General features: G+C 52.7%; 1 protein-coding gene across 2 annotated transcripts; it reads left to right on the top strand.

Annotated features, from left to right (window-relative positions):
* Positions 1-26,970, top strand: SLC38A8 (solute carrier family 38 member 8). Of its 2 annotated transcripts, none has more exons than XM_024555839.4 (11): positions 1-237; positions 645-829; positions 4,237-4,435; positions 13,634-13,775; positions 14,616-14,717; positions 18,117-18,174; positions 21,650-21,764; positions 23,259-23,406; positions 23,822-24,030; positions 25,364-25,415; positions 26,809-26,970. In XM_024555839.4, exons 2-11 carry the CDS (start codon positions 647-649, stop codon positions 26,900-26,902), a joined length of 1,302 nt encoding a protein of 433 aa, XP_024411607.2. In that variant the 5' UTR covers positions 1-237; positions 645-646; the 3' UTR covers positions 26,903-26,970. The 2 variants fall into 2 exon arrangements, with proteins under 2 accessions (XP_024411607.2, XP_045047677.2); XM_045191742.3 differs by having other exon boundaries at positions 1-248.
* The last annotated feature ends 82 nt before the right edge of the window (positions 26,971-27,052 follow it).

The following is a 27,052-nucleotide window of genomic DNA, read 5'->3' as shown; positions in this document are numbered from 1 at the left end:
ACAGATGGCCCTGACTTCATGTCCCTGTCCCCCTAGGTTTTGGGACATGACCCAAACACATGCTCTTTAGGGCTCCCTCAGTCTGTGACTCATTAGCCACCCCAGCAGTGCTAGAATCTTCCTTCTTTGACTCCTCCAGGTCCAAGAAATGCAGCTGAGCCACCTGGAGTGAGCCTGAGTCCCTGTCCATCTGTGGTGGCCAAGGACGGTCTCTCACCTTGAAGTTGGCATTTGGTGGTAAGGACTAGGTCTGTCAGAGGGGTGGGGGAGGGGGATGGCGGTGATGGGCAGGAAGGAGTTGGGGGTTTGGAAAAGAAAGGAGGGGAGGGTCCAGGTGGCCTTGGATTGAGTGGGAGGGCAGGAGGGATGACAATAGGAAGAAAGCTAGAGGGGAAGGGGTGGGGGCTGCATTCCTTGAGGTGAAAAGTGGTGAGGCCCAGAAGGGGTGGGCCCAGGAGTACATAGGGTAAAGGGGGAGTGGAGGCGCAGGAAGAGGCAGGTGGCAGCTTGGGGACGATGAGACAGATGCGGTAGCTCTGACAACTGGGGAGAAAGACCTGTCACAGCCAGAGAATGATGCCATCTGTGAACTGGGAAGAAAGTGCAAACACTGTCCCCTCTCTCCACCCTTCTGCTTCTTCTAGACATGGAGGGACTGACCCCTGCAAGCAGAGGCCTTTCGGCAAAGCCGGCGACTGCCAGCCCCAGTCTGTCCTCACTGGGCGCTGTCTTCATCCTCCTGAAATCAGCGCTGGGGGCTGGCCTGCTCAACTTCCCCTGGGCCTTCCATAAGGCTGGTGGGGTGACCCCTGCCTTCCTGGTGGAGCTGGTAAGCCCCTGGGAAGCATTTTGGGGGGTCTCCTGGGGCAGGATCCAGGCGGGATCCTTGGGTATAGGTCTGCAGAGCCACCTGTCTTAGAAACTAGACCTGTGGGGTTGGTTTTCTGCCTGCTGAGCTCATGAGGGGAGAAGATAACTATGGACCTCCTCAGAGAGTGTCCTCTGCCTTCCCGGTTCTGTTGCTGGCCAGGGCTGGGAGGGTCTTGGCACAGCACCTGGACCCAGTGAACCTGGCGTCTCAGCAGGGAAGGTACCGAGAATGCACAGCGTCTGAGCAACCGCCTGGCCAAGTGACTAGTGGTCTCAGCTCTGTGACTAGAGCTTCAGTGCATGTGCAGATCAGGCCAGGACTCAGACCGACTGTGACAGCCCCAGGCTGAGCTGGGCCAGGAGCTGGGCCAGGCCCTCTGCCGTGTCGGGGGTCGTCAGGGGTCGTCAGCCGCTTCTGCAGGCTGCATTCCAGCCCGAATTCCCTTTCCAGAAAGCGCAGGGGCTGAGTGCCTTTAGTGGAGAAGAACTGATTAGCACAGCTTTATTTGCAAAGATTCCTTCTGGCTGATAGGAACCCCTGTGTTTTGTGGTAAGTTCTTTGACAGTTCTAAAAACAGATCCCAAATCTGTTTTTATGGCAGTCAGCTGCTAATGGTCCTGTTCTAACTGTTTTAAGACATAGGGCTAGATACAACAAGTCAAATAAAGTATTTCAGACAGTGGGGAGTGTTAGGAGGGTCATGTGACAGGGGTAGAATGACATGACCGGGTGGTCAGAGAAGGCCAACCTGCGAGGTGCCATTGAGCTGGGCCCCAGTGGAGATGGAAGAACTTGTCCAGGTGCGCGAGAGGGGCAGCATCGCTGTGTTTGGATGTGGGCAGCAGAAAGGCTGCCCTATCCTAACAGTGAGGAAGGAGCCTCATCTCCAGCCATGAGGGCTACTGTAAAGCCGCGGGGCTGCAGGGGACGGGCCGTGGTTAGCACAGAGGTGACCAGTCCCAGGGCGGCAGGCAGAGCTGTGGGCACCTTCCCTCCTCACACTGTGTGCAGCATCTCCTGGGCACCTTGCTGCAATGCAAATGCCGACTCAGCAGGGCTGGGTGGGTCTGAGACTGCATTTCTGATGAGCCCTGGGGGATGCGGCTGCTGCTTGCTGGTAGGGCTTGTGCATTGTGCAGTGTGGTCTAAAGACATAAATAACAGAAACCCTGGACACGGGTGCTGGGCACACTGCCCTTTCCACCTCTCCCCTCCTCTTAGCCAGCGAGACTTCTGCCCCATCCCCTTTACAAGGTGCCAACTTGGACTGGGGGTGCATTTAAAACCCCACCACCAGGAGGCCAGTGGTGCAAGGTGGAAGGTCTCTCGTGACCCCCTTAGCACGGGAGGATTACTGAAATTCTGTGACCCTCGACCCTTTCTCAGGAGCTGCAGAGGCAGAGCCTGGGCCTGGGGGGATGAGGGCTCTTTGCTGTCCCGCCGCTCAGAGGCTCAGGGTCTCTCTGTTCCCACTTCCCCCCACTTTGTCTGCAGATAGCTACTTAGTGCCTGCTCTGTGTCAGGCAGTCCTCTGGGGGCTAAATGGTGAGCAAAAAAATGATACAACCCTGGGCTTCACAGAGCTTAGAGATGGCTGCTTGGCTGAGGACTGTGTCCTGGGTGGCTTAAAACCGCAGAAATGTGTCCTCTCATGGTCCCGGGCTCCAGGAGTCTGAAATCAAGGTGCCAGCAGGGGCTCTGCTCCCTCGGGGGGCTCCAGGCCAGGGTCCCCCCTGCCTCTTCCAGCTCCTGGTGGCCCCAGCTGTCCCTTGGCTGGTGGCCAGATCCCGCCAACCCCTGTCCCACTATCGCACCACCTTCTTCATGGTTTCTCTCTGTCTCTCATGAGGCATTTGTCTTTGGATTTCAGGGTCACCCAGAAGGTCCAGGGTGACCTCATCTCAAATTCTTTAATGACACCTGCAAAGACCCCTCTCCATGTAATCCCTCTCCCTTTACATCTGCAGAGACTGCCCGGGAAGTCACTCCCACAGGCCCTGGCAGTGAGGCCGCAGGCCTGTCCTCTGGGGCATCTCCATGCAGCCCATTGCAGGCACAGGGTTCTCTCAGAGCCTCGGCTTGGGGGCAGGGGGCATGAGAGCCCCTTGGGGTGACGTGTCAGGAGGCTTTCTGGAGGAAATGACCTTGCAGAGGAGGGGAAAGAAAAGTAAGCATTCCCCAGGTGAGGGGAAGTGGTGGGGGCGGGTGGGCATTCCAGGAGTAGGAACTGGGGTGGACCAGGGTATGGTGGCCAGAGGGAGCCATGTGTCCCTTCTGACTCTGAAGGTTCAAGTTCCTTTCACATAATTCAGTTAGATGCCTCTCCTTAGAAGCTGTAGCTGTGGCTTCTGGACTAGTACAGACAGATCTGCTTGTGCAGGGGCATGAACTGTGCCTGAGGACGGCCATCGCAGCTTCCCCCGGGCCTCTCGGCTGAGCACATCTGGTCCCTTGTATGATTCTCTCCCCCAGCCCCGGGGGAGGGGTGTTGAGGCCGGGAGACCAAGTTCAGTTTGCAGGCCGGTAGCCGTCGGTGCTGGAGAGACTCAAAACCATTGAACTCTGTGCAGCAAGTGGGGTTCCCATGCATCGAGGGAGCGTCCAGTGGCACTGACACTTTGGAAAGCAGCTTGGCGATGTCTTAGAGTTAAAAACACGTCTACTCTATGACCCAGCGTCTCTCCCAAGTGCGTGTCCAGGAGGACAAAGTGTCCTCAGAATGACTTGTTCTGGAGGGCTCAGCACTTCAATCACAGTGGCCAAAAATGAAAAACAACCCAGGGGTCTGTCGACAGCAGACGGGGGGAGCAGCCATGACCACACCCATACAACGGGGTGGCATCTGATGCGTCCAGTGGGGCTGGGTCTCACAGACATGACAGAGTCGAAGAAGCCAGACCCGAAAATATGTAAAAATAGAAAAACGCCTGATCCGTAGTTTCTTCTGGGGACAGGATGGGGGCAGCAAGTGACCAGGCAGGGACAGGGGGGCACTTCACAGGGGTGGTAGAATGCTCTGTATCCTGATAGAGGTACACTGGTTGTGTCTCTTTGGGTAATACACTTTCATACAGGTAGCCTGTGCGACTTTAGCACGGTCATGTAGACGCTGGGTTTCTGAGGCCCAGAGTGTGCCCGACTGGGCAGAATGGTGTGTGTGGATCCCAGGTAAAAGACTGACGGCCAGCGAGGCCTGGACAATCCACCTGCTCTGCTCCGGGCAGGGGAGGGGCTCCCAGGCCATAGGCAGCCATGACCTCTGCAGGTGAGAGGCCAGGTGGAGGGAACCATAGTGAAGTCCCCAGGGGCAGCTGGCTGCGGCGGTGGCTCATGGGAGCGCCCTGGCCCACAACCCTGCTCTGCAGGTGTCCTTGGCCTTCCTGATCAGTGGGCTGGTCATCCTGGGCTATGCTGCCTCCGTCAGTGGCCGGGTCACCTACCAGGGCGTGGTCGGAGGGCTGTGTGGACCTGCCGTCGGGAAGCTGTGTGAGGCCTGCTTCATCGTCAACCTGCTCATGATCTCCGTGGCCTTCCTCAGGGTGATCGGGGACCAACTGGACAAGCGTAAGTGCCTGTGCCGCAGGTGGGGTGGCCTCGGGTTTGGTGCTCCTTATGCCCTGGGGCTCCTGGTTGACAAATAGGACATGGACACTGAGCGGGACCCTGGGGTAACAGCAGAGACCAAGACCCCCCTCCCCCCCGCCCCCCAAGCTCCTAATGTCCTGGACAAGGGAGACTGGGAATTAGTAAGTACCAGCGCAGGGAGGGTCACGGTAGGGGAGGGGCTGTGGTTGGGGAGTCCAGTGGGTCAACTGCAGAGAAGCCCCTGTGAGAGATAAACAATGATACCTTGAATCTGGGGAGGTCAGAGACCCTAAACCCTGTGCACTTGTTGGCCTCTAGCTCCCCGCTAACAATTCCCATCTAAGTGTGGCTTTTGCTGCATCCCACCAATTTTGATATGTTCTCTTTTCATTTTTGTCCCATTCAAAACATGGGCTAAATTTTGCTGCGATTTCTTCTTTGCCTCATGGGATGTTTAGCATTGTGCGGTTTGATTTCTAATTATTTGGGAGTTCTTTTACATCCCTTTTCGGGTTCTACCTTAACCGCATGCATCACGGTCAGAGAACACTCCGTGATTTCAATGTGTGGGGATTGGGAGCTTGTCTGTGGAGCCCCACAGGTTCGGTTTTGGTGAGCATTTCTGGATGTGCGTTCTGCAGCTGCTCAAGGTGGGCCACAGCTCTGTGCAGCTTGCCCACGGCCTCACTGATTCTATGGTCTAGTTATTCTATCGGTCTGAGAGAGGGGGTGATAATACCTCCAACCGTGACTGCAGATTTATCTATTTCTCTCTTTAATTCTGTCCATTTCTTCCCTCGTGGTTTTGAAGCGGTGTCATTAGGCACACACCTATGAATTACCCTTTCATTATTATGATATATCCCTTTCTGTCTCTGGTAATACTTTGTCATTAAATCAACCTCTGCTATAAATACAGGCACTCCAGCTGTCTTAAGATTAGTGTTTATGCAGTACTTCTCTTCCTATTCATTCGCGGTGAACCTGTGACCTGGGTTTTAAAATACATTTCTTGGAGATAGCATATGGCTGGTTCTTGTGTTTTTATCATCGTGATGATCTCAGACAGATTAAAAAAAAGATTTTATTCTCTTTTAGAGAGAGAGAAAGGCAAGGAGAAAAAGAGGGAGAAAAATATCAACATGAGAAAGAAACATAGATTGGTGGCCTCTCATATGTGCCCCGATCAGGAACTGAACCCCAACTCAGGCAAGTGGCCTGACTGGGAATCTAACCCATGACCCTTCCCTTTGCAGGACAGCGCCCAGCCAGCTGAGCCACAGCGCTCAGGGCTCAGACAGACTTTTAACTGGAATGTAATGTTCTTTAATTTAATCTTTATTCTATTTTTTGCATTACCATTTAGTCCCCTTATACCCGTTCCTCCCCACAGTCACCAACTGTTGTCCATGTCCATGAGTCCTTTTTCCTTTTTGCACGATCCCTCCACCCCTACCTCCGCCCACTCCTTAGCTGTCATCCTGCTCTCCATCTACAAGTCTGTCCCCATTTTCCTTATTAATTCAGTTTGTTCTTTAGATTCTACATATGAGTGAAATCATATGGTATTTGTCTTTCTCTGACCAACTTATTTCACTTAGCATAATGTTCTCCAGGTCCATCCATACTGTCACAAAGGGTAAAATTTTCTTCTTTTTTTTTACAGCTGAGTAGTATTCCATCATGTAAATGTCCCATAATTGTTTTGTCTACTCATCTACTGATGGATGCTTGGGCTGCTTCCATATCTCGGAGATTGTAAATAACACTGCATTAAACATAGGGGTACTTACATTTTTTGAATTAGCATTTTGGGTTCCTTCAGATATATTCCCAGAAGTGGGACTGCTGGGTAAAAAGGCAGATCCATTTTTAATTTTTGAGGTATTTCCATCATGCTTTCCACAGTGGCTGCACCAGTCTGCATTCCCACCAACAGTGTACTAAGGTTCCCTTTTCTCCACATCCTTGCCAGCACTTGTTGTTTGTTGATTTATTGATGGTAGCCATTCTGACAGGTGTGAGGTGGTATCTCATTTTGGTTTTAATTTGCATCTCTCTGATGATTAGTGATGTTGAGCATCTTTTCATATGTCTATTGGCCACTTGTATGTCCTCTTTGGAGAAGTGTCTACTCAGGTCCTTTGCCCATTTTTTTTTAAATTGGGTTGTTTGCATTTTTGGTGTTGAGTTTTGTAAGTTCTTTATAAATTTTGGATATTAACCCCTATCAGATGTATCAGCAAATATGGTCTCCCATTCTGTGGGTTGTCTTTTTATTTTGTTGATGATTTCCTTTGCTGTGCAAAAACATTTTAGTTTGATGTAGTCCTATTGTTTATTTTTTTTCTTTTGTTTCCCCTGTCTGGGGAGGTCTATCCAATAAAATATTACTGTCTAAGCAATGTCTAAGATTTTGTTTCCTATGTTTTTTTACAATTTTTATGGTTTTGGATCTAACATTTAAGTCTTTGATCTATTTTTAATTTATTCTTGTGTGTGGCCTAGTTTCATTTTTCTGCATGTATCTGTCCAATTTTCCCAACATGATTTAGCCCATTATATGTGCTTGCTTCCTCTGTCAAATATTAATTGACTATAAAGCTGTAGGTTTATTTCTGGGCTCTCTATTCTGTTCCATTGATCTATGTGTCTGTTTTTATGACAGTACCATACTGTTTTGATTACTATGGTCTCAGAGTATAGTTTCATATTAGGCAGCACGATTCCTCCAACTTTGATCTTCTTTCTCAGGATCACTGTTGCTAATGTGGGGCCCTTTGTGGTTCCATATAAATTTTGAAATATTTGTTCTAGTTCTGTGAAGTATGCCATTGGAATCTTGATAGGAAGTGCATTGAATCTATAGATTGTTTTGGGTAGTATGGACATCTTAATGATGTTAATTCTTCCTATCCATGAACACGGGATGTGCTTCTACTTATTTACATCTTCTTCAGTTTCTTTCTTCAGTGTCTTACAGTTCTCTGAGTACAGGTCTTTGACATTCTTGGTTAGGTTTACTCCTAGGCATCTTTTTCTTTTTGTGGCAATTGCGAATGGGATTGTTTTCTTAATGACCCTTTCTGTTAGTTCATTATTGGCGTATAAATATGCAACTGATTCCTGGATAATTACTTTGCTGAATTCATTGATCGGTTCCAGTAGTTTCTTGGTGGAATCTTTGGGGTTCTCTATGTGCAGTATCATGTCATCTGCAAATAATGAATTTTACTTCTTCCTTTCCAATTTCGATTGTAAATAACACTGCAATGAACATAGGGGTACTTATGTTCTTTTGAATTAGCATTTTGGGTTCCTTCAGATATATTCCCAGAAGTGGGATTGCTGGGTCAAAAGGCAGGTTTTTTCTTTCTTCTTCTTGACTGATTGCTGTGGCTAGGACTTCCAGTACTATGTTGAAGAAGAGAGATGTAAGTGGACATCCCTGTCTTGTCCCCGATCTTAAGGAGAACACTTGTAGTTTTTGCCCATTGAGTATGATGCTGGCAGTGGGTTTGTCATATGTGGCCTTTATTATGTTTAGGTATGTTCCCTCTAATCCTACTTTGGCGAGAGTTTGTATCATAAATGGGTGCTGGATTTTATCATATGCTTTTTCTGCATCTATTGATATGGTCATGTGGTTTTTATCCTTCATTTTGTTTATATGTGAATCACATTTGTTGATTTGTGAATGTGGTACCAACCTTACATTCCTGGAATAAATCCCACTTGATCATGTGGTATGATCTTTTTGATGCATTGTTCTATTCGGTTTGCTAATATTTTGTTGAGGATTTTAGCATCTATGTTCATCAAGGATACTGGCCTGTAATTTTCTTTTGTTGTAGTGTCTTTATCTGGTTTTGCAATTAGGATAATGCTGGCCTTGTAAAATGAGTTTGGGAGCCTTCCCTCTTCTTCAACTTTACGAAATAGTTTGAGGAGGGGAGGTGTTAGTTCTTCTTGGATGTTTGGTAAAATTCACCTGTGAAGACATCCAGTCCAGGGCTTTTGTTTGTTGGGAGTTTTTTGATTACTGCTTCAATTTCACTAGGTGCAATCTATGTATTCAGATTCTCTGATTCTTCCTGATTTAGTTTTGGAAGATTGTATGTTTCTAGGAATTTACCCATTGTGCCCAGGTTGTCCAGTTTGTTGGCATATAGTTGTTCATAATACTTTCTTACAGTCCTTTGTGTATCTTTGGTGTCAATTGTTATTTCTCCTCTTTCATTTCTGATTTTATTTATTTGGGTCCTTTCTCTTTTTTTCTTGATGAGTCTGGTTAAAGGTTTGCCAATCTTATTTATCTCTTCAGAGAACCAGCTCCTGGATTCATTGATATTTTGTATCATTTTTTAGACTCTATTTCATTTATTTCTGCTCTGATCTTTATTATTTCCTTCTATTCAATTTGGCCTTTGTTTGTCGTTCTTTTTCAAGTTCCTTTAGGTGAGAAGTTAGTTGGATTGTTTATTTGAGCTTTTTCTTGTTGGGTTTTTTTTTTTTTTTTTGAGATAGGCCTGTAATGCTATGAATTTCTCTCTTAAGATTGCTTTCCCAGTGTCCCACATATTGGATTGTTGTGCGCTCATTTTCATTTGTTTCAAGGTACCTTTTGGTTTCTTCCTTGATCTTGTTGTTGACCCATTCATTGTTTAATAACCTGTTATTTAGCTTCCATGTCTGTGTGCTTTTTGTATTCTTCTTGTGATTGATTTCTAGATTCATAGCATTGTGGTCAGAGAAGAGAAGACTGATATGATTTCAGTCTTCTTAAAAATTTACTGAGACCAATGTGTCCCAACACTGGTCTATCCTGGACAACATTCCATGTGCTCTTGAAAAGTATATATATTCTTCTGCTCTGGGATGAAATGTTTGAAAGATATCAATTAAATCTATTTGATCTAGTGTGTCATTTAAGGCCACTGTCTCCTTGTTGATTTTCTGTCTGGAAGATCTATCCATTGAAGTCACTAGTGTGTTAAAATCCCCAACTATGACTGTGTTTCTATCAGTCTCTCCCTTTACATACATCAAGATTTGCCTCATATACTTAGGTGCTCCTATGTTGGGTGCATAAATGTTTACTAGGGTTATATCCTCTTGTTGGATTGTTCCCTTTATCATTATATAGTGTCCTTCTCTGTCTCTTACCATAGCCTTGGTTTCAAAGTCTATTTTGTCAGATATAAGTACAGCTATCCCAGCTTTCCCCCCCCTTTCCATTTGCATGAAATATCTTTTTCCATCCCTTTACTTTTAGTCTGTGTGTATATTCTGATCTGAGATGGATTTCTTGGAGGCAGCATATATATAGGTCTTGTTTTCTTAATCACTCAGCTACCCTATGTCTCTTGATTGGAGCATTTAAAGCTTACATTTTAAGCCATTTACAATTACAGTGATTATTGGTAGATACATATTTAGTGCCATTTCATTCTTAGACTATTTTCCTCTGGGTTTTTTTTTTCTTTCTCTTTTTCTATTTTTTAAAGCAAGCCCTTTAACATTTGTTGCAGTACTGGTTTGGGGTTAAACAAACTCCTTTAGCTTTTTCTTATCTGGGAAGCTCCTTATTTCTCCTTCAATTTTAAATGATAGCCTTGCTGGGTAAAGTAGCCTTGGTTGTAAGTCTTTGCATTTCATCACCTTGAATATTTCATGCCACTCCCTTCTGGCCTGAAATGTTTTTGTGGAGAAGCCAGATGCCAGTCTAATTGGGGCTCCCTTGCATGTAACTACCTGCTTTTCTCTTGCGGCTTTTAGGATTCTCTCCTTGTCTTTAAGCCTTGTCATTTTAATTATGAGGTATCTCAGTGCTGGCCTCTTTGAGTCCAACTTGTTTGGGACTCTCTGAGTTTCCTGGACTTTTGCATCTCTTTCCTTCACAAGATTAGGGAAGTTTTCAGTCATTACTTCTTCAAATAGGTTCTCCATCCCTTGCTCGCTCTCTTTTCCTTCTGGTTTTCCCATGATATGGATGTATATGCTTCATGTTGTCCAAAATGTTTCTTAAACTCTCCTCATTTTTTAAAATTAATTTTTCTTTTTGCTGCTCTGCCTGGGTGTTTTTTCTACCTTGTTTTCCAAATCACTGATTTGATCCTCTGCTTCATCTAACCTACTGTTTATTCCTTCCAGTGTATAATTTATTTCAGATATTGCATTCTTTCTGACTGGTACTTTTTTATGGTTTCTATGTCTTTTTTCATGCTGTTCAGTATCCTTATAATCATCACTCTAAACTCTCGATCTGATAAATTGCTTGCCTCCACTTCATCTAATTGTTCTTCTGCAGAATTCTCTTGTTCTTTTATTTGGGGTCTGTTTCTTTTTCCTTTTTTTAAAATTTAATCTTTATTGTATTTTTCCCATTACCATTTAGTCCCCTTATGCCTTGCTCCCCCCAGTAATCTCCACACTGTTGTCTGTGTCCATGGGGTCTGTTTCTTTGTCTTCCCATTTAGGCTGTTTCTTTGTATTTTCTGCCTTAGCTGTTAAATTGATGAGTCGTTAACCTGATCAAGCTTTAAGCAGCCTGGCAGAAGCACTACAGGATGGGGCAGAGTAATTCCTGTGGGCAGGGCCATTGCTTCCCTTAGGTACAGGGTGAAGAACGCTCTGCCTGAGAGAGATGGCTTCTACAGTATGGGGAATGACCCGGCACAGGGATCCTGGTGGCTGTTCCTTCAGTTCTCTCCTCAGAGCCACCAACCCCAGACTCTCCTCAAGGGACTCTATTCCACTCTGCCCTCCCTCTGCCAGAGCGCAGGGTAGGTGGCTGCAAATGAAATTTTGTGTGTTGGCCCTTTCAGAGGCTCTCTGCATCTCCAGCTGTATCTCTCTGGCAGGCAGAAACCCTGCTGCTTTTCACAGCTATATGTTATCTGGGTTCCCTTCTGGTTCTAGTGCTGTAGGCTGGGGAGACCAGCCTGGGGTTTAGATCCCACACTTCTCAGGGAGAACCCCTCTGGCCACTGAAATATCCCTCCGGAGCTTCAGCTGCCTCCCGTGGGAGCCCAGCCAGCCCTCTCACACAATCTCCTCACTCCCTACTAGTCACGTTGTGGTGAAATAGTTTCTTCCGTCTGTCCTTGGTAATAAGGCTTCTATCCCCCTAGTATTCAGTTGGTTATTCAGGATGATTTCTCCACAATTTAGGATTCTTCAGATTGGTCCTGGGAAGACTTTAGTGTAGCTTCCACTTACTCCTCCACCATCTTGATTTTTTTGGAATGTAATTATTGATATGGTTAGGTTTCAGTCCAGCATTTTGCTGTTTCTTTGGTTGTTCTGTCACTTGACCCATGAATGAAAAGGCCCCAGACTCTGGGGTAATGAAATTAAAGGCTTCTATGTTTTGGGCAGCACTTTTACCCCCAAAAGCATCGAGGCTGGTAGATCTGAACCTTGCGGTCAGCAAATGGGTACAAGATGCCCTGATTCCATGTGGCAAGCAGAGGTTGGATTAGTTTCAGCTCTGGTCAGCTGGCGGTGCTGCTGTGTTGAGAAGGGTCGTGAAGCCGCAATCAGGCTCAGCAGTAGAGCACTCAGAGTGGTCAGAGTATTGATTAGGATGTAGGTCACCCTGGCTCTGGGTGGGCTGACTGGGATGGAGGGAGCATGGTTTGTGTGTTTCGGGTTAGGTCTTTCTGTAGGAAAGTCCAGGCTTCTTGGGAGGGGGACTAAATGGAGGTGGGGGCAGTTACCGAATGTACTGGGTACGGATGAGTTGACGATAAATGACTGGTACTGAGGACATCGAGGAATGTCTCAGAAAGTTCAGGTTCAGGAAGGATAGCCCTGATGTCAGAGCAGGGTTTCCTGGCTGCAGGAGATCAGAGGGCTAGAAGGGCCTGCACCTCATGCCACGTTGTGCGCGCTCTGACACTCACTGAGATCTCGGTGCAGCTTGGGTACATACCTTCTCTTGGCATGTCTGGACCATCATGCCTGCTTCCCCCAGCTGCATGGGTGCCTCTGTGCAGTGACTGTGACACGGAACAGTCCCCTTGCGCCACTTCAGTAGAAACAAGCTATTTTCATAAGGCATTTCTTTCTTGCCTGGCTGGCTTTGTGGAGCATTTGGCGGGAAGAAAGAAAGGGCAGTGTAGGTGCTCAGCTCTCAGCCACCCTCAGTGGGGTTGAAGGAGCCCCGCCCCCACGGGTTCTGGCTTCAAGCCATCTTGCCTTCTCCGCTCTGCTCTCCCCTCCCCCATCTGTCTTGCCTCTGATACCAACTCCAATTCCCCTTCTTAGTGTGGCGGGATGAAACGGTTCCCAGTTCTCTGGTGTCCCTTCCACTGAGAGGTTGGGGGGGTCTGTGTCCCCTGCCCTGGATCAGGGTAGGGTCTGTGACAGCGTGGCCCAGGAGAGTATGGCAGATGTGACACCACGCCAGTTCCAGGCTTGGTCTTCAAGAGGACAGGCCATTTCCACTGTGGTCTCCGGGAGCTCCCAGTTGCCATGGACTAGGCTTCTGGGGTGTCCATGTGGAGGAGCCCTGAGGCTGCAGGGAAGGCCCCGCTGAGTCCAGGTGTCCCCACCAGGCACCTGGTGTGGGGAGAGCCATCGAGACCCCTCCAGACCAGCCCTCCCAGCAGCTGAATACTCCCAAGAGACCCCCTGTCAGGCTCACATGGAGCACGAGTGGCCAGCTCAGCCCCACCCCAATTCTTCACATCCTGCTCACAGCAGATAAGCAAGTGGTCACTCTGGGCCACTGTTTGGGGCAGCTTCTTGTGCAGCGGTGACAGAGAACAGTGGCTCTGCCTGGTACCTGCACCAAAACTCCACGCCAGGCCCCAGCTGGACGCCACACACTGTGCCACTGAGCTCCAGAGCAGAAACTAAAAAGGTCTTTTATGAAGGGCCCAGGTGCCTCAAGAGTGGGTCGTTGGGTCTCGTTCACTGCCAGACTCCAGCACTAAGAGCCGAGCTCAGTGAACATCTGTTGAATGAATTCCTGCAGCCAGATTCCTTCCCTCGCAGTGGTACGTGACAGAGTCCCCATCACACTTGTCCCTTTAGACTCGCAGGGCTGACTTAGTGCCCGTGGAGAACACTACCAGGGATCCTTACAGCTGGGAGTCCACGGCCAGGGCTCTGACCACTGGGTGAGAGCCGTGCGGGGCTCACTGCAGCCCCTTCCCGTCTTCCCACCAGTGTGTGACTTCCTCCTGCCCAGTGCTCCGCCGGCTCTGCCGCCCTGGTACGTCGACCAGCGCTTCACCTTGACCCTGCTCTCCATGCTGGTCATCTTGCCCCTGTCCGCCCCAAGGGAGATCGGGTTCCAGAGATTCACAAGGTACATGGTTTCGGACGCTCCCTGGCTGGGCAGTGGCTTTGACTGGGTCCCCACCGTGGGCGGTGTTTGTTGCGGGGTTTCTGTCTGCCTCTGACAGGGCAGCTGTTAACGTTGGCCTTCCCATTCAGACAAGGAGTCAAAAATTAAAAATTACACAGGTAACATCTATGTGTGAGAGAAAATATACATAAGCAACAAAGAAAACTGCCATGTTGGCATAACCTGCTGGGACACTTTATTTAATTAGTACAGACTTTATATGCACACATGTGTGCACACAGGCACAGGGAGACACAGATGCGCACACGCTTTTCTTCCTTTTGTGGTCTGTGTGGCTTTCTGTATGTTTTTGAAAGAATTAAGTCTGGCAAAAGTACCCACACAGACTTGCAACCTGTATTTCCCTGTTGAGTCCAGAACAACAATGGACTTTTCCCCTCAGAAACAGAGAAACATGGGCAGAGACTTTGAGCCCCCCAGGTGCCCCTGACCCTCGACAGCCTCTTTTGTCAAGCCCGGCCGTGGCAGGGGTCCTCCTCCGCCACAGCTGGCGTCCTGACTTAGATGCCAAATCTGAGTGTCTGTGGGGCTGTGGCTGGAGAGATGGGGGTACCAGGGGCCACGCAGGTGCTGGCCCACCTGACCTCTGGGCCTGAGCGCTGTCCTGCCTGAAGTGCCTGCTGCTGGCCCCGGGGTGCCGGTGAGGAAATCAAGGATCAGAGAAGGAAGAACTTTGCCCGACACCATGCTGGTGTGAGCACAGCTGGCATTCAGACCGCACTCCATGTGGCGGGGCTGGTGGCCCCTGGCATTTATGGTCACACATCATCTGTGCATCAGCTTCCTAGGCACCCTGGCCGCCTGCTACCTGGCCCTGGTCGTCATGGCGCAGTACTACCTCGGGGCCCAGGCCCTCGTGCGGGAGCCCCGCCCTGCCCTGAGGTGAGTTGAGGGAATGGCCTTTCATGACCTTCCGGGGTGCTGCGGGGGATCCCCGAAGCATGGGCACTTCTCCCCCTGGTTTGCACAGAGCCATGGCTCCTCTCTGTGAACCCCTTGGTGTCTCTAATGCCCTAAGGCCCAGCAAAGGCCCCTTTCCTGCTTCAGAATGGACACAGCTGTAGTTCATAAGGACCAGGGACCAGCCAAGGGACACAAAACACTACATGCCATACCACCCTGGGGCTGCTAGGCTTTTGCAGAAGTGTCCCCACAGCCTGGAAGCAGCAGAACTGGTCGGCAGGATGCTGGTGCTAGGGCAGAGGGCAGGGGATGTAAGAGGCCAGCGTGGCCTGACCAGCTGGAGCAAGGCCGGGGGAGGGGCTGGGGGTGTCCTGTGGGGACGCGGAGCCTCAGTGAGGACATCGGTTTTGCTGGGAAGCCACTGCAGGGTTTGGAGCACAGTAGGGGCTTGAAATCAGATCTGGTGACAGGACAGCTCCATAGGCGATGACCTATGACGTCACCCAGGGCCCTGTGCTCAGAAAGGCCTCGCACTCGGTCTAACACCCTTCGGTCACCATCCCAACATTCTTTTGCTTTTTAATCCTCATGTGAGGGTATGTTTTTTCAATTTGAGAAAGAGAGACTTAGATCGGTTGCCTCCCATTCACACCCTGACCAGGGGTTGAACCCACAGTTTAGATATGTGCCCTGAATGGGAATTGAACCCGCAACCCCTTGGTGTATGTACAGGTGACGCTCCATCCCACTGAGGAACCCGGCCAGGGCGCCGTCGCATTGTTCAACAGGGGTCCAGTATGTTTGTTTTGATCTACAGCCCGGAGTCAGGGGCCGGGCACTGGGCCCTGCAAATGATGTGGCTCCTTCAGGTGGACAGACTGGAAGTGGAGCACAAGAGAGCCAGAGGCGTCCAGGGTGACTCTGAGCTTTGGGCCTGGGCACTGGGAAGGTTGGCGGTGCTGCTTCCTCTGTTGGGTAGGACGGAGAGGGGCAGGTGGGAGGGGCAACGTCGGAGTCGGCTTTGAAACTTCTAAATGAAGGTGTCGGGCAGCCAGCTTGTCAGAACTGTGGGTCTGCGGTTCAGAGAGGCCCGGCCTGGAGGGAGAAAGGTGGTTGGTGTCAAGCCCAGAGATGGCGTTTAAGGCCAGGTGCCTGGTGAGAACAGTACTCGGGACCCACAGGCTCTGTCCGGCCCTGGGAAGCCGGGGAGGAGGAGGAGCTGGGGAAGGACAGAGAAGGGTGGGGAGTCAGGAGAGGTGCTAGCTTCCTGGAGCTGCTGTGACAACTGCCCACAAACCTGGTGGCTTCACACAACAGGAATGTGTCCTCAGTTCTGGAGGCCAGGAGTCTAAAATCAAGGTGTGAGCAGGGCCAAGCTGCCTCTGAAAGTTCTAGGGGAGGACCCTTCCTGCCTCTGTGGGTTCCTGGTAGTTGCCCGTGGCCCTTGGCTGAAGGATGGCTGCCTCACGCAGCCTCTGCCACCCTCGTCCCACAGCCCCCGCTGGGCGTCTGTTTTCTCTTCCTACCGGACACCAGTCCTTGCATTAGCACCCAACCTTCTCCTGCATGATCTCATCTTAATTTAACTAATCACATCTACAGAGGCCCTGTTCCCAAATAAGGCTTCGTTCTGAGGCACTCAGTGGGTGTGAATTTGGGGAGCTCCGTTCAGCCAGGACAAAGGATGATGGAAGGTGGGTCTCAGATGTCAGTGAACAAAATTTCCAGAAGGTTGGCATGATCATTGCCAAATGCTGCTCCTGGGTCACGTGGGACTGAGTCCTGGATATCAGTGTGGCCATGGAGGCCGCTGGTGGCGTTACCAGGTCAGGGCAGGAGAGGGGGTGAAGGCCCAGGTGGATTGGGCTCATGATAGAGGGAGGCAGGAAGCGGTTCTTCTGAGGAGAGGAGGAGAGGAATGGGCAGGCACTGAGGGGGACAGAGCCCCAGCCCCTGTTGATGCCGATGGGCAACCCCTTAGAGAAGGAAAAGCTGGGGTGGAGAGAGACAGACTCACTACCTGATCTACAACCTGGAGTCAGGGGCCGGGCGCAGGGGAGGGTCCTGTGCTCTGGGGACTCAGCCTGAGGCTGGGGCACAGACTGTCTCTCCCACAGAGGCAGGAGGGGACAGCACACACGGGCCCAGAGGTCCCAGGCAGACAGAGGGCGCAGTGCAGACATGGGCTCTTTGCTCCTGGTCTGAGCAAGAAGCCGGGCGTCAGGTGACGTGCTGCTGAGGAGGGTTAGGGAAGCCCAGCTGCGTGGGCAGGCACCAGAAGCGGTGTCCAGGGTGAAGTCAGCCAGACCCAGCGCAGAACGGGAGACACCGCCATGTCAAGGTCCTGTGGCTGCCATAACAAGTCACCACCGACCTGGGGGGCTTGAAACCACACAGCTTTCCTGTCTCAGTTCCGGAGGTCAGAAGTCCGCCATGAGTCTCCCTGGGCTAGAGGCAAGGTGTTTGCAGGGCTGCGCTCCTTTTGGAAACTCCAGGGGAGAGCCTGTGTCCTGGCCTTTTCCAATATCTAGGCAACATCCACAAGCCTGGCTGGCAGCCCTGCCTCCATCTTTAAAGCCAGCAACACCCCTTCTCTCTGCCGTCCCCCATAGTCACCGCTCCCTCTGACCACAGCCAGGACAGGCTCTCTGACTTCATGTATTCATGTGACGTGCTGGGCCTAGGTGATGCGGGGTAACCTCCCGCTGCAAAGTCCTTACCCTTAATCACACCTGCAGCGTCCCTTTTGTCCCGGCAGGTCACATGTGCACAGGTCCCTGGAGAAGGGCATGGACGCCTTGGGGGCCACTGTTCTGGCACAACCAGGGAACCCTGGCTCTGTGGCAGGTGTTGTTTATGCTGCATCCCACCGTATGTCCCCAAAGGTGCTGGACGCTGGCACCTAGAGCCTCTAGTCAAAGGAAGCGGGGGGCCACCATCCTGAAAATTCTGCCCCATGCACACCTCAGTCCTTTTTGAGAGCTTGGACAGAGGTCCAAGCATCCTTGCACTGTTGGGGGTCTGTCTGTCCACCGTTGGTTGACACTGGCTGCCTGCACTCCAGCCCCAAACCTCCCTGGGGACAGGCGGCCTCAGAGGGAGGCTGGGAGCACCTGCTTGCCGTGCCCTGTCCAAGTTCTGCCCTCGCAGAGAAGGTCAAGTTGCCAAAGTGTCGACACAAAAGCATTTGGAAAGTGCAGCCGTGAAAATGCATCCTTTTCCGTCTCCCCAAACCTGGTGGTGGACGCAATGGTTAAAAGCGTGTTTTACAGTCATGCCTAGTTACGCTTCCTTGTATTGTTTAACACTCATCTCCGCGTTGAAGGTTGTCTTGAGTCGAACTTTTTGTAATCACCACCTGTCCTCCTCTGTTTACAGTCCTTCCTCCTGGACCTCCGTGTTTAGTGTCTTCCCCACCATCTGCTTCGGATTTCAGGTAACCTTAGTGTCTGTGGTGAAGAGAGTGGCCTTCTCAGGCTGTGGTGGCTCCCTGTTCCCACGGGAAAGGGTGGCCTCCCTGGCAGGAGAGCTGTGTGAAGACTCGTCCTGGGATGAGACAGGCTGTCTTCAGAGACTGGGCACGTGGGTGGGGATCTGGGCTCAGTGTGGGTGAATTGCCATTGAACTTGGGAACCCGACCAGCAGCCAACAGCGGCAGCAGAAGTGTTGGGTCCAGGATAGAATGGGGGGTGGGGATTTGGCAACTGTCCCTTCCTCCGCAGCACCCTCGCATGCCCAGACGCCTGGGCCTGCCCGCTTCCGTGTGCAGAACGCCAGGCGGATTCTGCTCCGGGGGCTCTGGAGAGGAGAGAGCCTGCCGCGGGAGGCTGGGGGCCAGGAGGGCTGGGAGGCGTGCAGGGGGCTGCGTGGCAGGTCCGGGGCAGGATGTGCAGAATTTTCGATAGGAAGTCATGGAGGAAGAGCGGGCTCAGCGAGGGCAGCCCAGCTGAGGGCTTCTGATCTCGCCCTGGAGGATGGGTGGGAGGCTGCCAGGAGAAGGGAGGATGGTCCAGCTGGAGAGGACAGCACAGCTGACTCAGGGAAGGGAGAGTGTCCCTGGTGGGGCCGCAGAGCCGTAGAGGGCTCTGCTAGGTGGGTGCCCCATGGGCTGCTGAAGGCGAGGGTGGAGAGCTAGTGTGGGCTCTGCTCCCTGCCTTCCGGTCTCTCTCTCTCAGCCCGTGGCAGCTGACTCCATGCTTTCACTGTCTACTTTAGGAGACATTTGCCCCTCCCCCAAATACCTACCCACCACGCTGATAACAAAACCACCCTGAAGCACAGTCAGGTTCCCGGGGAAAGTGGTTCAGGAGTGACAGTATCTCAGCTTCCTAACCTAAGTTTTTTATCTTCCCTCATCCATCAACTAGTTCCTATTTCTGCTCCTCATTTCCTTGCAGAAACATTTTTGAAAAAACTCCTGAAACATTTCCATTTCTCTTCCTTATAAATGAGTTGATGGTATCGCTGCTGGGGCTTAGCAAGCCATTTACAGGAATTTCTCATGTTTTTTCCTGCACACCCATATTTTGAAAGATCTGAGGCAGTGATTTTGCCAACTGTTGGGATGTGGCTTTGACTACCCCTCTCTCCAGCGCTGAGCACCATATGGTGTGACAGGCTCGCACTGGAGGGCTGCTATTCAGATGCTTAGCAGGGGCGCCCCCCTCACCTTTGCCTCGGCTTCCCCATTCTATTCTCCTAGCAGCCGAGGCCTGGGCTGAGGTTTCCAGGGACAGGAGTGCAGTGATGGGAAGTTAGGAAAAGATGTGAATCGCAGGTGCAGGTGGGGGGTGGGACTGAGGCCAGAGGCCGGGCTGCAGGGCTGCGGCTTGGAGAGAAGGCATCCGGGCTGGAGGAGAGTGGATGCAGACGGTGAATAGGAGGTAGGCTGAGGAGTGGTGCAAGGCTGGAGGGGCTGTGCAGGGAAGGGGGTTGCCTTGTCATCGAGAGCTCTGACTTGGTTCAAACGCCATGCCCACATTTCACCATGGGGCCCCCACCAGCCTGCACAGAGCAGGGTCAGAGGAGTCTGGGGGAGCAGAGGTGGGGGTTGGGCTCTGCTCCCAGCCATCCTAGCTGCACTCGAGACTCCTTGGGTGTTGGTTTTTTTTAAAAACAGCTTTACTGAGATACAACTCACGTCGCATGCATCTCACCCATCTGAGGAGTGAAGTCCAGCGGCGTTCCATGTGGTCACAGAGCTGGGCAACCCTCACCGCGGTCAGCTTCAGAGCCTCCCACCACCCCACCCGTTCCTTACCAGTCACTGCCCGCCCCCACCCCTCCCTCCGCCCTGGCAACCACAGACCTCTGCTCTGTCTCTGCATCTGCCTGTCCCAGGCAGTCCACGTAAATGGACTCCTACAATTCGTGGTCCTCTGCGATGGCTCCTTTTACTCGGCATCATGTTCTTGAGGTTCATCCGTGTTGTAGCGTGTGTCCCCTTCTATGGCTGAGTCATAGACCACTGCAGGGACAGACCACCGTTTGCTTGCCGTTCCTCAGCTGGTGCACATCCACACTGTCTCCACTTCGTAGCCAGTACGCGCACCTCTGCCTGGCACCCATCCCCGAGCGAGTAGTGAGCCTGCACACAGCCAGCCCCGTCCCCCAGGCTGTTCGAGCAGGGCAGCCCCGCCCTCAGGGGACGGGCTATATTTTCCCTACAGACCCGAGAGAAACTCACCCAGGGGTCTTAGGACAGAGGAAGAAGGGCAGGGCTCCATCCAGCCACCGCCCAGTGTTTTCCCCATTTCTGAGTTCAGAAGACAGGACGTGGGAGCCTTGACCCATGGGGCTCCACTGTCCCTCGGTTGAGGGTCCCGGGGGCTGCAGGCCAGTGGGCTCCTGTGAGGTCAGAGAAGCCCCTGGGCAGAAAGCCAAGGACACACTGGTGCCCTGAGGCTCATCGGTCCTAGAAGGTCTGAGGGCGCTCCCCCGGGCGGCTGCAGGCCTTAGATAGTGCAAGGGACAGAGGTGGACTGAGCTCGGTGAGTGGGAGGAACGTGGCCCTCAAGGAGCCTGGAGTGTGGGTAGGAGCAGATCAACACAGTTTGGTTTTGATCGGAAGTGAGTGAGTAAGGGGACGTGATAGTGGGAACCCTGTCCCAGGAGCCTGGGAAGATCCCGGAACCCTAAGGGTACATGCAGACATGGGGGCGCCTCTCAACCTGCCTGCGCATCAGGGTCTCCTGGCACGTGTGAGACACCACTGCCCAGGACCTGCTCCAGGTCAATAATGTCCCCATCGCAGGTCTGCTCTTGGCATTGGCTAGAGTACATCATATTGAATTGTCTTATGACAGTATAATCAGTACATATGAAATATATAACCATAGGTATGTGTACTCCCATGTAACCATCTCCCCAGTCAGGAGGTAGAACACTAGCAGCCCCCGTGGAAGGCTCCCTCATGCCATGTCCCACCCAGTGGTATCCACCCTGCCCACACCACTATTCTGCCTGCTGTCGCCCTAAGAGCTGGTTCTCGTCTGGGGGTGATTGCGCAATGTCTGGACACGTTGTTGGTTGTAACAACTGGGGGCTGGTGTTCCTGGTATCTAGTGGGTCAAGGACAGGATTGTTGCTCAACACCGTACAACGCAAAGGACGGCCCTGGTCTGGCTCGTCGGGCTCGCAATCCGAACTCCAGGTACGAGTTCTTTTCTGGCAATGTTCTTTTGTGTCTGGCTTTCTTTGCAACACATGAGAGCTGTGAGGTTCTTGTCGAAGTGTGCGGTGTGCTCGTCCCTTTTCATCGCCATGTAATATTCCGCCATGTGACTATCCGGTGATTTGCTTACGCCTTTTACTGTTGGTGGCATTCGGGCAGTTTCCTGTATCGTGGGACACTGATACTTTTAGGTTGCTCTTGGTGATTCTAATGCCCAGCTGGCCCCTCTGTCTTGCAGTGTCATGAAGCGGCTGTCTCCATCTACTGCAGCATGCGCAACCAGAGCCTGTCCCACTGGGCCCTGGTCTCCGTGCTGTCCCTGCTGGCCTGCTGCCTTGTCTACTCGCTGACAGGTAAGGCCCTGCCTGGAGCGCCCGGAGCTGGGTCGGGACAGGCAGGGGAAATGGCAATAGTAACGAGTATTTATAGAGAGCTTACTGTGTGCTAGGCATAGCACTGTTCAGTGTGAGTGCCTTCGCTCACGCAATCCTTAACAGCCCATAGGAAAGTCCCCATTTCATAGATGAGGAGACTGAGGCTCTGAGGGCTCCATGGGTTGGCCAAGATCTCCAAACTAGATGTGGCAAAACTGTGACCATCCCCCTGGCCTGGCTATCTCCAAAGTGTCTGCTCTGTGCGCTGCCTGCCGCTGTCTGATGGGACAGCAACAACGGTGGTCATCATTAGCGCTACATCTGGGTAGCAATTTGCAAAGTGCTCTCATGGACTTGATGGGTTTGTGTGCTCACAAACCTGTGCTGTAGGCAAAAGGATCTTCAGAGGTGATGGAAGTGTGGCTCAGAGAGGGGCCGTGATGTGCCCAAGGTCACACAGCATGCCCCCAGCACGGCCCAGGTCCCAGGCTCAGGCTGGGCATCTTCCTCCAGCCCAGGGGGTCCCTCTCTCATTGGCCTGTTGGAGCCTCTGACTTGGGAGTCCCTTGGGCTACAGAGAATGTGTCAGGTGCCTTGGCCACTATGGTTTCAAGAAACTTGCTGGGTGACTGCTCTCCGACAGGGAAGGTCCTTGTCAGTCTGTGGCCCCTGGGTTGGAGGGCCACGACCTGGTCAATGGCTCAGGTCCAGGGTCAGCAGGATCAGGAGACCAAAATGAGCCATAGCTCAAAGCTAGAGATGGGTGTCTCAGGACAGGGCAGGTGACGAGGATGTGAGAGGCAGCCCTGGTGGCAGGCCAGGGGCCTGGTGCGCTGGACGTGGTACTGTGGTAACTAGCTGTCTGTGTATTCTGGCAATTGCTGCCACCCTGGGCCTTGGTTTTCCCCATCAGGAAAATGGGTGCACTGCCAGCTGCTTTCTGTTTTTAGTCCACACCCAGGATATGCTTATTGATTTGAGAGAGAGAGAAACATCAGTGTGAGAAAGAAACATCAGTCAGTTACCTCTTGTATGCACCCTGACCAGGGACTGAACCAGCAACATTTTAGTGTATGGGACAGTGCTCCAACCAGCTGAGCCACCGACCTGGCCGGCGGCTGTCTTTAGCTGTCGGAGTGGGCCGGGCTGGGTGTGGAAGGCATCGGCAGGGTTCTCAGAGCGCTGTGTGCTTCCGTCAGCGCCCAGTCCGTGCACAGGCCCCTGGTGAGCTGTCTGAAAGAAGGGTTAGCAACAGCTTTGCCCAGCATGCATTTTGAATCAGAAGAACAGAGTGTCACATAGGCTGAGGACAGAAAAGCCTCAGGAAATGGCAGAACAAGGAACTCCTCCTGTCACCTCCTAGGGAAAAGTTTAGAGATGGTAGGAGCTGGGTGCTGCCAGTGTGTCAGAGTTGTGAGTGGGAACAGCATCTTCTAATCAGCTCTCCGGGCTCCCACCCTTCCCACCTGCCAGGCGTTTATGGCTTTCTGACCTTCGGGACAGAAGTTTCTGCTGACATCTTGATGTCCTACCCGAGGGACGATGGAGCCATCATCATTGCCCGAGTCCTCTTTGCCGTCTCCATTGTGACCGTCTACCCCATTGTGCTCTTCTTGGGGAGGTGAGGCTGGCTGGGTAGGGCCACCGTTTGGCGCGGGGCACTGACATTCATCGTGGTGTAGCACGTGCCAGGCACCTCGAGCTGGTGTGTGGTGGGGCGGCCATCATCGGTCTCACCGAGGAGTTTACGGGGTGGAAAGGTACCTGGCCGAGCACCACCAGGTAGTGGTGTCAGGAGCCTGGTCTCTAGCCTGCCCTGACCTTCTACCATGTGGCCCCTCGCTGTCGGCTGCCTGACGTGGACTGACCCACCTGAGCTCTGGCATGGTGCCTGGGGAAGAAGCCCCTGTGTGGGAGGGCAGCCCTGCCAGGTGGGCAGGGCCATTGGGAGGGGACTGTCAGGTGCCCGACCACAGGTGGGTGGCAAAGGCCAGAGCCCCGCGAGCCTGTGCCTGCTGTACTGGCATGGCCTCCAGGTCGGTGATGCAGGATTTCTGGAGGAGGAGCTGTTGCCAGGCGTGTGGGCTGCAAGCCCTGGCCGACCCCTCAGAGCTGGGGGTCCGGATGCTGCTGACCGTCCTGTGGGTCACTGTGACACTCGCCATGGCCCTGTTCCTGCCAGACCTCAGTGAGATCATCGGCATCATCGGTGGCATCAGTTCCTTCTTCATCTTCATCTTCCCAGGTGAGGCACCCACTTCCTGGGCCCGCTGCCTGCTTGTCCTCCTGTGCCCCTCTCAGCAAGGAGCCCCTGTGCTGAGAGTCAGGGGGCTGGAGGGTGGGAGCCCCGAGGAGGCAGGGTGGCTCCCAGCCCTGTTTACTGGCCAGGCATGGGCTGGAGGCCTTGCAGACCTTCCCTCATTAAACATCGGTGCGCCCTGATGGACGCGGCTGAGGACAGGCCTGTTACTGCCCCACCTGCAGCCGGACATGGACTCGCAAAGGCACCCTGGGGGCAGGGCGAGCAGGTAGCAGGCCTGAGTCACCCTCACAGCCTGGCCCACCTCCCACAGCTGCCACTCGCTGCACGATTTTGTTTTACTTTTAAAAAGTTTTTCAATTGCATGACATGCAAAAATACGTTCAATTACTTGAAGTTCACACACTCAAAGGTACCCCATGAAATCTTTGTTCCCCCTCGTCCCCGACCCGGGAGGCAAACACTGGTTCCGACAGTTTCTGAGGAACCCTCCCAGTGTTAGTGAGTGTCGGCCTGTGCTGAGGGTTACTGGGGCTGGGACACCGCAGAGGCCAAGGCCTTGCCGCCATACTTTCGGCACCTTGGAAGACCCTTCTGCCCATAAGGAGGAGCCCTGGAGGGGACGCTGGTGCTCAGGGGGACACCCCAGCTCCTCTGCCCGGCTCTGTTCAGGGAAGTGCTTTCAAATGACAGTGCTGAGGTCAGATGGCCTTCTCACTGCTTTCCCCCGACCCCTGCTCCTGGCCCAGGGCCACTGCGTCAGCCACACTCACTGGGCGTCTGACACACACTAGGCCGGGCTCAGTGCTGGTGTGCTGGGTGGCGCATCAGCTCCAGCTGTTTCTCAGGCTGGGGCAGGTTTGGGGTGGGGGTCATGCCATGGGGCTTTAGGCAGAGCTGTCTGGCTTCAAACCCCAGAAGAATTATTTAAAAAACAAATAAAAAAGGAAGAAAGGGAAAGGTCACAGGGCAGCTGCCAGTTCCTGAACTCATCCCAGGTGCCTGGCCCTGAATACCTCATCACAGCGACCCGGGTGTACAGGTGTGCTGTCACTGTCACCTGTGAGACTGAGGCTCAGAGAGGCCAGGGCTTCAGGGAGAGGCTGACCGGGGACTCCACATCAGTCAGGCCCTTGGCCACCTCACCCTGTCACTCTGCCACCGTGCCATGAGCAGGGCGAGCGGGGGGCCACCGAGCCAAGGTCTTGCAGGCCTCGGGGGCCCCTGGGGACTGCTGCGGGTTGACTGAGCTCTCAAGAGGCTGGGGCTGCGTTGGGTTCCACAATGAAGAGCTGGGGTGACCCCATCCCCTTTGCAGGTCTGTGCCTCATCTGTGCTATCAGCACCGAGCCGATGGGACCACGAGCCAGGTGGGTGTCTCCAAGTCAGCGTGGCAACTGGGGCTTTCGAAGGGGCTCCGACTGAGGAGCTGGTGAATGCCATGGGGGCCGTGGAGATCCTGTCATCCCACAGATGAGAGGCCTGCTGGCCACGGGCTGGGGCCACTGCATGTCGTGAGAGGGAGTCTGAGCTGGGACTCGAACCCAGGCCAGCGGCACCTTGGCCTGGTGTCTTTCAGTCTGTGTGTGGCCCTCCCTTTGGCACTGAGGGTTGTGGCCTGTGGTTGGAGCACCGTGTGGACTTGAGGGTCTTCCTGACGAAAATCCTATTTCTAAGTAAGGTCATATTCACGGGTCCCAGGTAGACATGAATTTTGGGGACCACTGTTCAGCCCAGTACAGGCTCTCCTAAGTTACAGCATCCATGGTCTTGGGTACCCCCTGCAGGCTGGGGCCTGTCTCCCACTTCCCAAGCCTGGTTTTCCTGACGCAGCAGGCTCGGCTTGGTTCCCTTCTGGGCTGAGAAGGGGTTTTCTGGAGGCCTCTAAATCTGCCTGGGGCTCATAGCGCCCGCTTGTCTGGTGGCTCAGCCCTGGAGCACTCTCTGAAGCCCTGCTGCTTTCATTCTGTGCCTTGATCCCAGCTCACAATAGTTTTAGTGATGGGCTTTGGAGACATTTCTAATCCTAGAACTGCCGTAGGGCCTCCTGACCCACCAGCGCTCTGAGGAGAGCTGCACCCCTGGGGCACATTCACCTCGCTTTCCCTCTTCACGTGGGTGGGTGCTCAAGGTGAGTTGCCACTCTGGGCCGCTGCAGGACTAGAGATTGCCTTTCCATGACAACGGATCCTTGGATGGGGCCGGAAACACCTCTGCCGGCCCTGCCTTGCTGTGGGCATCTTATCATCATCACTCTTGTCTCTCTGTCTGTCTGTCTGTCTGTCTGTCTGCACCGTCTCTTCTGGTTACATTGTGAAGCTCCAGGTATGGCCATGGCGGCCAGCAGTTCCAGCCACCTCTGTCTCCTGCGTGCTCATCCCCTTGCCACTGTGCTGGTCGTGTGTGACTTGGGGCTTTCTTCTTCTCCCTTATTTTCAGGGGCTTCATCCCTCCCACCCTAGAAGGAATAGGGTTCGGAAAGGGAGTTTGGAATTAGTGTCTCCCTCCTCCCATTTCTTTGGCTTTGATGAAACAGTGGATGGGAATCCGTTTTGAAACAACAGAGGCTTTTAAATCACCTCAGGCACCTTCTTTCCTGTCGTTTCAGAAACACATCCCCACAGGTCAGGGAGGATACCCTGAATATTTTTCCAAATTGGTGACTCCACTGGGCTTCAAATAATACATTTTCTGCATGTGCTGGGCTTGTCTGTGCACAGCTCCGGGAAAGTGCGTGCTGACGTGCATTTGTTGACTTTGCAGGTGCTGCTTGGAGGTCTGGGGAGTGGTGTCCGTGCTCGTCGGCACCTTCATCTTCGGGCAGAGCACCGTGGCAGCCATCCTGGAGCTCTTGTGAGGGGTGGCCACGCCTGTGCAGCAGGGGCCCCCATGGGCTGCCCAGCTGTGAGACCAGTGTAATTCCATCATAAAGATGCTGGAGAAACCAACACCTTTGCCTTCCTAGGCTGCTCATTGGGGCTTCTGCTGGTGCAAAGGGTTTCTGGTG

Source organism: Desmodus rotundus, chromosome 12, assembly GCF_022682495.2.
Source record: "Desmodus rotundus isolate HL8 chromosome 12, HLdesRot8A.1, whole genome shotgun sequence".
In the NCBI taxonomy this organism is placed as follows: domain Eukaryota; kingdom Metazoa; phylum Chordata; class Mammalia; order Chiroptera; family Phyllostomidae; genus Desmodus; species Desmodus rotundus.
Note: the sequence above shows the minus strand (reverse complement) of the source record. Positions and strands in the feature narration are given on the sequence as shown.